Source organism: Microcaecilia unicolor, chromosome 10 (genome assembly GCF_901765095.1).
Source record: "Microcaecilia unicolor chromosome 10, aMicUni1.1, whole genome shotgun sequence".
Classification (NCBI taxonomy): domain Eukaryota; kingdom Metazoa; phylum Chordata; class Amphibia; order Gymnophiona; family Siphonopidae; genus Microcaecilia; species Microcaecilia unicolor.
The window spans coordinates 136,750,725-136,766,127 of NC_044040.1; the positions used below are offsets into that span (position 1 = coordinate 136,750,725).

Consider the following 15,403-nt stretch of genomic DNA (forward strand, 5'->3'; position numbering starts at 1 on the left):
GTGTAGTGCCTGAATATGCCTCAAAATTCAGGACCAAACTTGAGAATGAAGTAATTAACTAAATATTAACACATGCTGTGTAGTTTACAGGCGGGATGATTGCTATCACTCTTAGTTTGCCTGTTGATGAATCAAGAGCCTTAGACCCAAAACCTGCTACAGAGCCTAAGCAGAACTGAATTAGTAGGAAGTACAAATAAAACCTGCCCAGAACCACTATAATATTTCTCTCTAGAAATTTACAAGCAGCAACTAGAAAATTCTGTCCCTTGAGTTGTAAATATACTTGTGGTCCCAGTACAAACTAAACCATGGATAGCAGCCACAAGAAGGGATTCTTACCTTTCCTCTAGCCAGGTGCTAAATGGTGAAGGTATAGCAGGCTGAATAACCAGATATTTAGCATGGGTACAGTTATCAGAATCTCAGGAGAAGAACTATGGGCTCAAGTCTCATGTACGTAACACCACATCTGGTCAAGAGCTTTGGGTGCAAGAGGAAGGGAATAGGGCCTGGTGTGTGTTTAAACATGAGAATGTGTATGCTCATCTATTCAGAATGATAGAATACTATAGAGAGATGTAACAAAGGAGCAGTATCCTGTAGGAGGCCATGCTTGCATAGCTGACAATTGGGATATGTCCTCAACTCGAGAAGTAGATGGGAACTGCTGCACTTCCTAGCAACTCTACTAGAGGCTGACTGAATTTCAGCTTTGGTTTCAGATTTGGCACTGGAACTAGCTGAAACCCGGGTTTAGGTTTTGTCTGAAAATGCCAATGCATTCTTGGCTGAAACTAATCTCTCACCCCTCACCCACAATCACTCTGTTCCCCCCCCCCCCCCCCCCCTGAGCCTTCCAACTACTCAAAGGCCCTCCCTGGTCCTATCTTAAGAAGCCATGGTGGTCTAGTGGCCTCCTTGGAGGCAAGAATGGAGTGCACTCGTTCCTGCCCGGTTCCACTGCTCAGTTGAAATAGCAGCCGAGACTGCCATAAGAGGTCCAGGCAGCCATTTTGAGATTGGATGCATGCAGCATAAGCAGGAGCAACGCGTGTGCTCCTGCTTATTACAGTTCGAGTCTCAAAATGGCCACTGGGACCTCCCACGGTAGTCTTGTGAGGCTGCTGCAGGAGGTTCTGGCAGCCATTTTGAGATTAGAACCAGCATAAATAGGAGCAATTTCCAGTCACTCCTGCTTAGGCTGGTTCTAATCTCACAATGGTTGCCGTGATCTCCCGCGGAACTCTCAGCAGCCATTTTGAATGAGTAGCAGCACTGGGCAAGAACGAGCGGGGTTTATTCCTACCCCTGAAGAGACCACGAGACTACCAAGGCTTCCTTAAGGTAGTCCTGGGGAGTGTCAATGGGTGGTCTGGGGGGCCGGGTCTCTGCCTTGGGGGATGGCAGCAGTGGTCTGAAGGGACCCATCTTTTGTGTGTGTCTCTTCTGCTAGGCGGGTGGGATGAGCTCAATTGTTTTGACTTTGTTTCTGGCCAAACATGAGTGGCAAATTTCTGTTTCGGTCAGCCTCTAAACTCTACTATATTACATTCTTACACACAACTACTGTATGTCTTCTTATATAGGAATATATTTAAATCTAGAAAGATAGGTTCTGAAGTAGTAGGGATGTTTCCTCAAGAGCTGTGGAATGCAGGAAATCATTCAGTATAAACTGAGGCTCTAGAACCATGGTTCTCAAACCAGTCCTCTGAGCAAATCCAGCCGATTGGGTTTTCAGGTATCCACAATAAATTTGCATGAAATAGATTTGCATACGAAACACACTGTATGCAAATCTATCCCATGCATAATCATTGTGAATATCCTGAAAACCCAACTGCCTGGGTGTGGCCCGAGGACTGGGTTGAGAAGCACTGCTCTACAATTTAGCAAATAAAATTTGATATGCAGGACATGTCCTTAAGATGAGTTACCTCATTGTGCCTGGAGCTGTTCAATTTACTTTCTTCAGAAGCTTCCACAAAGTTCCAGTGGCTGCAGTAAATTCAGAGCAGGGCCAAAATACATTCAATGTCCTTCTCTTTAGTTAATGTATTTTTTTTAGTTTGGTTTTGTGACAGAGGAATTGGTGCTTACCCTGTTAACACTGTTTAAAAACAGGCATATACAATTATTTTAAATTTACAATTGTTTAATAATTTTTTAACTCCTTACATTTCCTCCACTATCTAAATAGTCAAAGCCTTTACATGGCATGCTAAAATTCACTTTCATGATGGGCTCAAACTTTCTGCACAAAGTAAATGTGTATTTAAAAATGAACCCTTTGGGCACTGGAATGAGATGTTCTTTTAATCAGGGACCCTAAAGAGTCTGGTGCTCTGGTTTAGCTGGGAGTGGGATGACCAGGTCCTGTGCTGCTCCACTCTCCCTTTCTTTGGGTGCCATTTCAGATTCTTCAGTTTGAAGGAAAACCTGTCCAAGAGCCTGTGTCAAAACAAGAGAGCAAAAATTTAAGTCATGCTTGATTGAAACATTTCAACATTGAAAAACTTAAGCTTGCCTTTTTTCCCAGTGGCTCCTATGACCCTATCAGCCTGGGGTTTGACCCCATTACACCTGTTGAGACCTGCTGGCTGTCAGCATGACGTGCTGTTCAGGGCCTAACTAAGGTTTCAGGGCCTACCCAGAGAGTTAGCCAAAGGCTCTGGGAGATACTACAGGCAACTCGGACCCTGGTCTGATCCCTGGTGATCACAAATCAACCCCAAAATGGCAGGAGAGTACTTCCACAGCAGTAGAACAAGCAATCCAAAAAGAGCGGAAGAAATAGTTTCAAGAACCAACAGAAGTCCAATATGTTCAACATAAAAGTTTATTCTCCAAAAAAGTAACATATATTGTCCAGACACAACATGGGCTATGTTTCAGCAGTGTCCCTTCCTCAGGGGTTATAGCTTGATGGAATACAAAAAAACAAACAATTACGGAGAATAACCCAGGGTCCTCCAAGAAGTCCAAATACCACCACCGCCGCCTCCTCAATAATTAAATGGAAGGCAATATTTGTGTTTTGTATTCCATCAAGCTGTGTAACCCCTGAGGAAGGCACATTGTCGAAACACAGCCTGTGTTGGGTCTGGTCGATGTATGTTACTTTTTTGGAGAATAAACTTTTATGTTGAAGATATTAGACTTCTATCAACTCTTGGAACCATTTCTTCCACTCTTTGGATTGCCTGATCCCTGCTGATATCAGTGTAGGTATACTCACTAGACTGGCTGTCTTCCTACCTTTTGGGCTTCGCTTGCATGTTATAGGACCAGTGCTCAAGAGAACCAAAGAAACCGAACTTGCTGGCTCTAAGAACTGGGCCTTAAAAAGAATTCACATCTCCCTGATAACAGACAGCCATCAGATCAAACAGATCAAATTCTGGAACAGAAAGATGCTAGGGAAATGGGACTTGATATACCACCTTTCTGTGGTATTTTGCAACTACATTCAAAGCGGTTTACATATATACAGGTACTTATTTTGTACCTGGGGCAATGGAGGGTTAAGTGACTTGCCCACAGTCACAAGGAGCTGAGATAGCAGGTATATAAACACAAAGATAAGGGGACATAGGCACGGCACAGAGAAGCAATTCTTCTGTTCCAAGTGCTGTACATTTGTAATAAGCCTATTTTCTTATAAAATATCTTTTTCCAAGCCACACTTGTTTGTTGTATTGTGCTACAAACCCCACTGCCTCTGCTAACTGAATCCGGGACCAAAGTAAAGGAAGAAAAAATAAGAGAAGATAACATCAGGGGGCGCATCTCAGGTTTCTTAGGATCTCCAGTGGGGTAAGTAGCACTTTAATTTCTTTTTATTTTATACACTAGGAAAACTGTACGCTGCTTAGAGTGAGATTGCATAATAGACAATCCCTGTGCAGCCTTGTACATGTAGATTAAAAAGAGGGTGAGACAGAAATCAAGACCATGAGAACCTTTTAAAATTTTGGTTTCAGGCTGGATGACACACAATTTAGTGAAAGGCTCCATGCACAAGCAAAGTGACACTATTTAATGAAAAGTTCCAATGATACCTTTACGTTGTGGGTTTAGACAAGGTGAGATTTTCATAGTAAAAAGGCCCTTGATTTTATTTTTACCTGCAACTAGTGACATTATGTGGGGTGGGGGGGGGGGGGGGGGGGTTGCATCTTCTCATATATATTTATAGGCTTGCTACAGTTTGTTACAAATCAACAAATTTTTTCCCAGTGTTCAAACTGCTAAGAAAGGACTTATACAGTGGGGGAAATAAGTATTTGATCCCTTGCTGATTTTGTAAGTTTGCCCACTGACAAAGACATGAGCAGCCCATAATTGAAGGGTAGGTTATTGGTAACAGTGAGAGATAGCACATCACAAATTAAATCCGGAAAATCACATTGTGGAAAGTATATGAATTTATTTGCATTCTGCAGAGGGAAATAAGTATTTAATCCCTCTGGCAAACAAGACCTAATACTTGGTGGCAAAACCCTTGTTGGCAAGCACAGCGGTCAGACGTCTTCTGTAGTTGATGATGAGGTTTGCACACATGTCAGGAGGAATTTTGGTCCACTCCTCTTTGCAGATCATCTCTAAATCATTAAGAGTTCTGGGCTGTCGCTTGGCAACTCGCAGCTTCAGCTCCCTCCATAAGTTTTCAATGGGATTAAGGTCTGGTGACTGGCTAGGCCACTCCATGACCCTAATGTGCTTCTTCCTGAGCCACTCCTTTGTTGCCTTGGCTGTATGTTTTGGGTCATTGTCGTGCTGGAAGACCCAGCCACGACCCATTTTTAAGGCCCTGGCGGAGGGAAGGAGGTTGTCACTCAGAATTGTACGGTACATGGCCCCATCCATTCTCCCATTGATGCGGTGAAGTAGTCCTGTGCCCTTAGCAGAGAAACACCCCCAAAACATAACATTTCCACCTCCATGCTTGACAGTGGGGACGGTGTTCTTTGGGTCATAGGCAGCATTTCTCTTCCTCCAAACACGGCGAGTTGAGTTCATGCCAAAGAGCTCAATTTTTGTCTCATCTGACCACAGCACCTTCTCCCAATCACTCTCGGCATCATCCAGGTGTTCACTGGCAAACTTCAGACGGGCCGTCACATGTGCCTTCCGGAGCAGGGGGACCTTGCGGGCACTGCAGGATTGCAATCCGTTATGTCGTAATGTGTTACCAATGGTTTTCGTGGTGACAGTGGTCCCAGCTGCCTTGAGATCATTGACAAGTTCCCCCCTTGTAGTTGTAGGCTGATTTCTAACCTTCCTCATGATCAAGGATACCCCACGAGGTGAGATTTTGCGTGGAGCCCCAGATCTTTGTCGATTGACAGTCATTTTGTACTTCTTCCATTTTCTTACTATGGCACCAACAGTTGTCTCCTTCTCGCCCAGCGTCTTACTGATGGTTTTGTAGCCCATTCCAGCCTTGTGCAGGTGTATGATCTTGTCCCTGACATCCTTAGACAGCTCCTTGCTCTTGGCCATTTTGTAGAGGTTAGAGTCTGACTGATTCACTGAGTCTGTGGACAGGTGTCTTTCATACAGGTGACCATTGCCGACAGCTGTCTGTCATGCAGGTAACGAGTTGATTTGGAGCATCTACCTGGTCTGTAGGGGCCAGATCTCTTACTGGTTGGTGGGGGATCAAATACTTATTTCCCTCTGCAGAATGCAAATAAATTCATATACTTTCCAAAATGTGATTTTCCAGATTTAATTTGTGATGTGCTATCTCTCACTGTTACCAATAACCTACCCTTCAATTATGGGCTGCTCATGTCTTTGTCAGTGGGCAAACTTACAAAATCAGCAAGGGATCAAATACTTATTTCCCCCACTGTAGATATTCTAACTTTGTTTTGGAAGTGGTACAAAGTAAAACAGTCCCTCATTTAATACTTACTTTCTGATTAAACTCCCTTCCATACTTTTAAGGTACTCATTTTTCTACTGTCACTCCAGTGTCTCTTCATGAAAGGTGCATTTCTATATCCAAGTTTGCGCATATAACTAACTCAATAAATAAATAAGAGCGTGAGAGAGGCCCCTGTAGTAACTACATTTTCTTTTTTTTTTTTGCAGCATTAAATATAGATGAATTTGATTTTAAAGAACTGAAAGAAATGGTGCAGACATATTGTAAGAAAAGGGGGGGGGTCCATATAAGGAGGGGGGTGGTATGATATTCAAAAAAGCACAAAGGGGCTCTCAAGAATGGTATAAGTGGTGTTCATCTGCATATAATGTGTACAGTACTGCGTATGTCTAGTAGCTCTATAGAAATGATTAGTAGTAGTCGAGACTGAGGCATGTGACAGATCTGATACCCAGTGCTGGCTTGCTGTAGTGAAGAGGTGTGGGGACCCTTCTCATCCTATATAGTCTCATTTGGGAAGGAGTAAGGTGATTCTTCGGATGCTCAGCCCTACCACCTAGGTAGCCCATACAACACTTCAATGGGGCACTACATCTGTGGAGGAAGTTTAAAAGAATAAAACATCTTTAATTGTACCAGGCTACAGCAGCAAAAGGTATTTATCTAAACTATGTGACCATCAACTTGAATAAATGTAACATCTCACTGAATTCAGAGATGCCATTACGAGTGTGTCATACATTTGAAAGGTTTCTCATTCTCACGCTTTGAGCCCTATTTGTCACTCTTCAAGAAAGGCGCAGTGCCCCAACGGGTGCACGGAGCCGCCATTAACATGGTGCCGTGCCCCGATGGAGACGCACACTAGTCCAAGTGGGGTGCGAGCGGGGTGAAGTGGGCTTGTTCCCGCCCCTCAGAGGCACCCCGCCGGGAAGGGAGGGGAAAAGAAAAGGGGGTTTAAAACCCCTGGGCTGAGCCCGGACGTCCTCTTCTGGTGTCCGGGCATCAGCATGCAACTTCCAAAGCGGACCGTCCAGGGTGGAGCCACATGGCTGGCGAAATCAACCGCAATGGTGCCGAGGGAGTCGTGAGACCCAGATTATAGGTCGAGCGTGAAGACATCGCCGTGGACGATCGATCGTCTTCCCCGCTGGTGCGGGCTGCCCGATTCGATCTCCCCCCCCCCCCCCCAGCCTGAGGAGTGCAACTTGGCAACGTGGCCACGTGGAGTCTGGCGACGCTGCATCTCTGACTGCGGGGAAGTCAGTGCTCGGTTTGGTGTCCTCCCCCTCACGGTGAGTGCTTGAATACTTCGAGTGTCCCCATTGCAGTTGTGGGAGGGGGTGCGGTGTCGTGGGGGGGACGCGGTGTTGTTGGGGGACTCGGGGTCGAGTGCCGGAGGTCAACCGCGGCAGCACTGGGCGGGCCCGGAGATCATTCCACCTTACCCAAGTTTCCTGAGACGTAGCTACGAAAGCCCAGCGGGAGACCGCACGATTTTGGCTGCCCCGAGCCCCATCATCCTTGACCGCCACCATTTGGCTGGCTCCCAGCGGCTTCTTTCCCTCGGTCCCGAGCTCCCCCGTGGAGTAGGAGCGCGCACGGCCATTGCACCCGACCACAGCTGCGAGTGCCAAGCTCGAATTGAAAACGAAGGAGCGAGCAGGGGTTTCCCTCAGCACGGTAGGCAAAATAATAATAATAACAATCTGTGTATGCGGTAGATGGGGTGCCATGCGGTCAGAACTGGGTCGAGTTAGAGCGAAGCAAGGAAGCCAATTAGGACAATCTAAGTTTCCCCTTCCCAGCACAGCCGTCATCCAGTACACTCAAAACAAAGCAAGCAAACCTAGGAGATGCTGCAAATAGGCTCAGTTCCACTCCTCTCCTCCGCTCTCTTTTACTCCTTCTCTTACTCTCAGCTGGTGACATCAATCCCAATCCTGGCCCTCCTCACCAACTATTATCCAAACTCTACAGATCTCACCGTGACCTCTCTAACCTCATCTCTATTCCTCTACTCCCCTCCTCTTCTCTGCCCTTCTCTTGCGCCCTATGGAATGCCCGCTCTATCTGTAACAAACTCCCCTATATCCAGGACCTCTTTATCTCGCGTCACCTCCATCTGCTCGCCATAATAGAAACCTGGCTCTGCCCTGATGACTCTGCTTCAGTCGCAGCCCTGTGCCATGGCGGTTATCTATTTTCACATACTCCTCGCCCTGCTGGCCGTGGGGGCGGTGTTGGACTACTTCTCTCTCCCTCTTCCAGATTTCAACCCCTTCTTCCACCTCAATCTCACTGTTTTTCCTCCTTTGAAGTTCACTTTATCCGCCTTTTCTCTCCTCTGCCTCTTCGAATAGCGGTCATTTATCGTCCCCTTGATAAGTCCCTTTCATCCTTTCTCAGTGACTTTGACGCCTGGCTTGCCTTCTTCCATGATCCTTCCTCCCCCTCTCTCATCCTTGGTGACTTTAATATTCCTGCTAATGATCCTTCCAACTCTTATATTTCCAAGTTACTCGCTTTAACGTCGTCCTTTAATCTCCAACTATGCACCACCTCCCCCACTCATCAAAATGGTCACTGTCTTGATCTCATCTTCTCCTCCAACTGTTCACCTTCTAGTTTCCTTGCCTCTGATCATCCCTCCTCTGATCACCATCTTATAACTTTCACACTTAAATCTCCTCCCTCCCAGTCCCGTCCTATCCTATCTAATTTATCTAGGAATCTTCACGATATTGACCCTTCATCTCTATCCTCCCATGTTTCAAACCTCCTCTCTACTGTGGCACCATCCACATCTGTCAACGAGGCTGTTTCTTCTTACAACAATACTCTATCCTCTGCCTTAGACACTCTTGCACCTTTGATGACCCGCCCTGTAAGGCGTACAAAACCCCAACCTTGGCTGACTTCTAATATCCGCTACCTACGTTCCTGTACCCGCTCCGCCGAACGCCTCTGGCGGAAATCTCAGGCCCTTGCTGATTTCTTACACTTTAAGTTCATGCTGACCTCCTTCCAATCTGCTCTTTTACGTGCCAAACAGGATTAATATATCCAACTGACCAACTCTCTTGGCTCTAATCCTCGACTTCTCTTCACCACATTGAACTCTCTCCTCAAGGTGCCCCTCCCCCAACTCCCCCTTCATTATCTCCTCAGACACTTGCTGAATTCTTTCACAACAAGGTTCAAAAGATAAACCTTGCTTTCTCTACCTCACCAGCTCTCCCTCCACTAGTCCGTTCCCCTCTCTCTCCTTCCCCTCATTCCCTTTCCTCCTTTCCTGAAGTTACTATTGAGGAAACTACACTTCTCCTTTCTTCCTCAAAATGTACCACCTGTTCCTCTGATCCCATTCCCACCCACCTTCTTAATGCCATCTCTCCTACTCTTATTCCTCTTATCTGTCACATTCTCAACCTCTCACTTTCCACTGCGACTGTCCCTGCTGCCTTTAAACATGCTGTGGTCACACCTCTCCTTAAGAAGCCTTCACTTGACCCTACTTGTCCCTCTAATTACCGACCCATCTCCCTCCTTCCTTTTCTCTCCAAATTACTTGAGCATGCTGTTCACCGCCGCTGCCTTGATTTTCTCTCCTCACATGCTATTCTTGACCCATTACAATCTGGTTTTCGCCCTCTCCACTCAACCGAAACTGCGCTTACTAAAGTCTCCAATGACCTATTACTGGCTAAATCCAGAGGTCAATATTCTATCCTCATTCTTCTTGATCTTTCCTCTGCTTTTGACACTGTCGATCACAGCATACTTCTCGATACCCTGTCCTCACTTGGATTCCAGGGCTCTGTCCTTTCCTGGTTCTCTTCCTACCTCTCCCTCCGTACCTTTAGTGTTCACTCTGGTGGATCCTCTTCTACTTCTATCCCTCTGCCTGTCGGCGTACCTCAGGGTTCTGTTCTTGGTCCCCTCCTCTTTTCTATCTACACTTCTTCCCTTGGTTCATTAATCTCATCCCATGGCTTTTCCTACCATCTCTATGCTGATGACTCCCAAATCTACCTTTCTACCCCTGATATCTCACCTTGCATCCAAACCAAAGTTTCAGCGTGCTTGTCTGACATTGCTGCCTGGATGTCTCAACGCCACCTGAAATTAAATATGACCAAAACCGAGCTTCTCATTTTCCCCCCCAAACCCACCTCCCCGCTCCCCCCATTTTCTATTTCTGTTGATGGCTCTCTCATTCTCCCTGTCTCCTCAGCTCGAAACCTTGGGGTCATCTTTGACTCTTCTCTCTCCTTCTCTGCTCATATCCAGCAGACCGCCAAGACCTGTCGTTTCTTTCTTTACAACATCCGTAAAATCCGCCCCTTTCTTTCCGAGCACTCTACCAAAACCCTCATCCACACCCTTGTCACCTCTCGTTTAGACTACTGCAATCTGCTTCTTGCTGGCCTCCCACTTAGTCACCTCTCCCCTCTCCAGTCGGTTCAAAACTCTGCTGCCCGTCTCATCTTCCGCCAGGGTCGCTTTACTCATACTACCCCTCTCCTCAAGACCCTTCACTGGCTCCCTATCCGTTTTCGCATCCTGTTCAAACTTCTTCTACTAACCTATAAATGTATTCACTCTGCTGCTCCCCAGTATCTCTCCACACTCGTCCTTCCCTACACCCCTTCCCGTGCACTCCGCTCCATGGATAAATCCTTTTTATCTGTTCCCTTCTCCACTACTGCCAACTCCAGACTTCGCGCCTTCTGTCTCGCTGCACCCTACGCCTGGAATAAACTTCCTGAGCCCCTACGTCTTGCCCCATCCTTGGCCACCTTTAAATGTAGACTGAAAGCCCACCTCTTTAACATTGCTTTTGACTTGTAACCACTCGCCTCCACCTACCCTCCTCTCTTCCTTCCCGTTCACATTAATTGATTTGATTACTTTATTTATTTTTTGTCTATTAGATTGTAAGCTCTTTGAGCAGGGACTGTCTTTCTTCTATGTTTGTGCAGCGCTGCGTATGCCTTGTAGCGCTATAGAAATGCTAAATAGTAGTAGTAGTAGTAGTAGTAGTCCTGTCTATTAAACCTATCTAGTCCACTGTAAGCAAGGAAGCCAATTAGGACAGTCAAAGTTTCCCCTTCCTAGCGCAGCCGTCATCCCCATTCACAAAACAAAGCAAGCAAACCTATGAGATGCTCCAAGGAGGTTTAATCGACAACAGTGGAAGTGAGCCTAGCTAGTCCTCTGTATGCAAGGAAGCCGATGTGGTTAATTTCTGTTTACACTCCCCCATGCTGCCGTCGTTGCCATTCACTCAAACAAAGCAAGCAAACTAACATAGTGTTAAAAATTAAAAAAAAGGCCCATTCGCATCCGGTGGCATGGTTGCTCACCCCGCGACCCTCACTGCACAACTGACAGGAAGCGCCCGATGTACACGCCACGGCCTTGTTGGGCAGCAGTGCAGAGTGAGCTGCTCCGTGAAAGGACTTGTGCACTGGTCTTGTGGTCCACCGTGGCAACCACATGTAAACAGTTGGTGACATCAGTGGCCCTCGGGAGTACCCAGGCCAGACCGCTTCAGCGACGGCGCAGAGCGAACCGCGTGGGGGCGAGGTTGCACTCGACCAGCCCCCAAGTACGGCAAAAAAAAAAAAAGGGAATTCCATAGGCGGCCTGCCAGTGGTGACCTGGCTTTGTTTCCGCGCAACTCAGAGCGGCCGATGGCGGATCACTCGTCCCTCCATTGCTACGAGGCAGATTTACGCGCCCACCCCTCACAAACCATTTAACTATACCTTCGAAAGAGATGTTCCCACCAGTAACCAGCAGATGTCAGCATAATATGGCTAGGAGAACTGCACAGAGGAAAAGGGAAATTTTTGATAGCATTTTGGCTTGTTTCTGTCTCATCTTTCTCTCTCTTTCATATTTTAAAGCAGGTTCGGATGGCAGCAATCTCATGCTGACGGCAACATATGGTAACAAAAAAAAATTATATATGTAATTTATGTGTATATATATATATATATATATATATATATATATATATATATATATAGATAGATAGATAGATAGCTAGAGAGAGAGAGATTGAGATTAGTTAGTCATAAACAAACGTTTCAGTTTGTGTTAGTCATAAACAAACGTTTCAGTTTGTGTTGTCTCGTCGGTACATGCACAAATGTAAGCCACACAAGTCGAGTAATGATCAATTTGTTAGTATATCTTTTCAGATATATCATCTCAGCCAATTAAGAGACCAGTGTCAGACAAGCAAGCAAGGGCAAAGACAACATAAAGGAGCAGAATGCAGACAAAAAGAATATCGCACAAGCCCTGAGACAGCCCATGAGACGGACAGAGGACGCACGGAACGCAAGAACAACCAGCCACAGACTTAGGAGCTCGGAGCTGAGTTAGCAGGTTGTAGCTGCACGGAACACCAGCAGTAGCGGAGCAACTGCAATCAGGTTTGAAGTAGAGTCCAATGCAAAGGATACTGCTCGTGAGGGGAAGAAGTTGCTAGGAAGGTAACAGGGTGCAGTACCGTGGGCATTGAGACACACACAGCCCGCAATCTGTTACATAGAGCAAAAGGGGAACAGGGCTCGCACAGGGGATATATAATGAACAGGTGAGTCAATTGATGGCCACAACAGACAACTAAACATATTGAAGAAAAGGTGGGGATAAGAAAAGAAAGCGTAAGGATAGAGGACAACGAGACAGTTTAAATATCGAGGTGACATACATTACATTTCTCTATATGAATAGAAAATGTAAGAGTAGAGGGAATTACTCAGAGCATGCGTGTGTTCTAGTTAAGAACATGTGCTCCGACCAGAAGGCGGTTTATTTTACTACAGCTGCCGCAATAATATCACAACAAGAGAGGTAGCATTAAGGAATCTTGCTTACATGAGAAATTTGCGCAAGCTAACAGGGCTGGATCATAAATTAACTTACAAAGTCCTGGTCGCAGAGTAACTGAATATGACAGAGAGTCTGTAGGAAGGTGTCTGTTATCCAGCTGAGTGATGAGCAACATGGGGCAGAGGTAGCAGGAACACAGAAATCCTTACAGCAGCCAGTAATGGGAGAGAAGAGGGAGCGAGCCTAAGGGTGTTCCTGCCTTTTATAATGCTTTATAATGCTCCTATGAAAACCTTGGGGCATCCGAGTCCTGGGTATTGTAGTTGCAGAACAGCAGGGGCAGTTACCGAGACAAGTAGGGCAGAGATACCTCATGTCCAGGGCAGACATCAAGGCGGCCTTACCACTTCTGACACTGCACACAGACAACTTCCCAGAACTGGGCTGAAAGTGAGAGTTAACACTATTATAATAAGTGCATGCCCATGGGTTGCGGGGCATCCTGCGCCTGATTTGAATTTTCAACTCCAGTATGCACTGGGGAGTATAGCGAGCCTCGGCGAGTAAGAATAACATGCACTACCGTGATTCAGCACATTTCTGCACTGGGGCGCGCAGCGATCCTACACAAATAGGAATAACATACACTACCCGAACGATTTCCTATTCGTGGGTCCGCAACCTGTGAAACATGCCATCCTCGCTAAACCATTTCCACCCATTAGCAAAGGCATTCGCTATTCCCCTAGCAAAACGTAAAACGCGACTGCAGTGCTGGGGCATTGAGATTATTCCCGCGACATGGGGAGCAGGCTCCCCAACCGCAAACTTAAGTAGCACAGTGCTCATAGCAGGGGCGTTTTGGATAGGGAATCATTTTGCACATTCCTGAACCTTCACTTCCACGGCCGTAAAGGCCTAAAATACAGAATCACACATGCGTCAAAAATTTTCCTGCCTGAGTACGTAACTTTCGCAAATGCTACAGACCTACCTCGTTGGCAAGGCATACCACAATAATCAAGAATAGTAAAGGAAATGTACCACTTCTCCACTTTACCTATGTGGAGCTACTTACCTCTGTAATTGTTGCTTAATCTTACCATGCCAGACGTGTTTTCTTTGTAATACAACCAGATATCTAAACTGGAGGCGAATGCCATGGTGATACACTGTGGGCCACGTGAGCCTGTAAGTGAGTGAAAAATGTGGAATGCAGATGCATTAAATAAATAAATAAATATACAAGGCGAGAGGCGCAATCATTAGTGGGTAGCCAAGCAAAAAAAAAAAAATATATATATATATATATAGCAGGGGCCTTTGGATAGGTAAAAGGTAACATAGCGAGAAAGGGTACCATCGGGGGTTACCTTAACGTTGCGTACAGGGAGATCATAATGGACAGGACATTCCTGCGAGCATATCCAGCCCAGTGACAGAGTTTGCAAAAGCTTTTCCATCACGTTAGACCCCCCCCAGGTACGAAAAACAACCCGTACGGACCTACAGTTAGGCACCGCCACAGCCGGCGGCATCGGTCTTCGGAGTGATGTCCGGGAGGGTCCCATCACGAGAAACATCACATTCCTTGCGCTCCTCTCGATAGTGGACGCGGTTTCCATATCAAAGGAGAGGCTAGGCAACGCGAGAGTAATCTTCTGAATTAGGCAAAGAGCACGCTGTCCCCGGGAGGTAGACTTGACGCAAAAGATAGCATTGTAGTGTTCTTCGGCAATATTTTATACCGCGCAAGGCATGTTCCCAACGCAAGCATCCAAGTACCATCGTTGGGTCCGCAGTGGGCTAGTAATATCCTGTCTGTGGCATAGTCTGCTAAATAGAAGCCGGGCAATCGGTCTCCACTGCTCCGTTGTACAGAGAGGCCTTGTCCTTTCTGAACCCATCAGCGGCATAAAGGGGCCATGGCTACTAGATAGTTGTCCGTTGCATGGAGAGGCCTTGTCTTTTATGAACCCATCAGTGGCATAAAGGAGCCATGGTTACTAGATAGTAGTCCGGCACGCACAGACCCTAGGTCCTGTTGGCAACAGTCTGTTCTTTGTCCAGTCTGCACTGGTCCGTGATACAGAAATGCCATGTCCTGCCCATAGTGGTTCACGCAGAGGCACTAAATGCATGCTGGACAGAGGCTACACTCGGTAACAAGACCGGGCACGGAGCACTGAGGCCATGCCTGGGGGTAGAGGCAGGCAATAAATCATTAAATGAAAGCAATTCCTTCCAGTGCCAGCTCCCCATCTCTGTATTCCGTTATCCTCGCATCTGTCCCCCTCCTCCCCCCCCTACCATGCAGGCCTAAAGGAATATCTGCATTCCTCAGTGTTTGGGCTCGGCCAGATGGCTGCCATGAGGAGGTGTTGAGCCAGAGCAGAAGGGACTGCTTGCCTTTCTCCCTTGGCTGCTGCAGAGCAGGTGACTGACTTTCCAAATTCTCCCCTTTCCTTTCTACTGGTTGATATTGGAGAAGGAAGCAAGGGTACGCCAGAAACCTGGCCGGATGGTGGCCATGGGGAGGTGTGGAGACAGAGCCGAAGCTTTTCTCCCTTGGCTGCTGCAGAGCAGGCAACTAACTTTCCAAATTCTTTCCTTTCTGTTTCTACTGGTTGATCTAGGAGAAGCAAGCAAGGG

At 46.6% G+C, this 15,403-nt stretch overlaps 1 protein-coding gene across 5 annotated transcripts in view; it reads right to left on the bottom strand.

The window, feature by feature from the left end:
- Nucleotides 1–2,127: 2,127 nt before the first annotated feature.
- Nucleotides 2,128–15,403, bottom strand: part of ANO7 (anoctamin 7) — a 413,838-nt gene continuing 400,562 nt past the window's right edge. For all 5 annotated transcript variants that reach the window (XM_030215797.1, XM_030215795.1, XM_030215793.1 and 2 more), the window contains one exon: nucleotides 2,128–2,454. In XM_030215797.1, coding sequence (XP_030071657.1) covers nucleotides 2,332–2,454 — 123 coding nt within the window. In that variant the 3' untranslated portion in view covers nucleotides 2,128–2,331. The remainder of the gene's footprint in view (nucleotides 2,455–15,403) is intronic.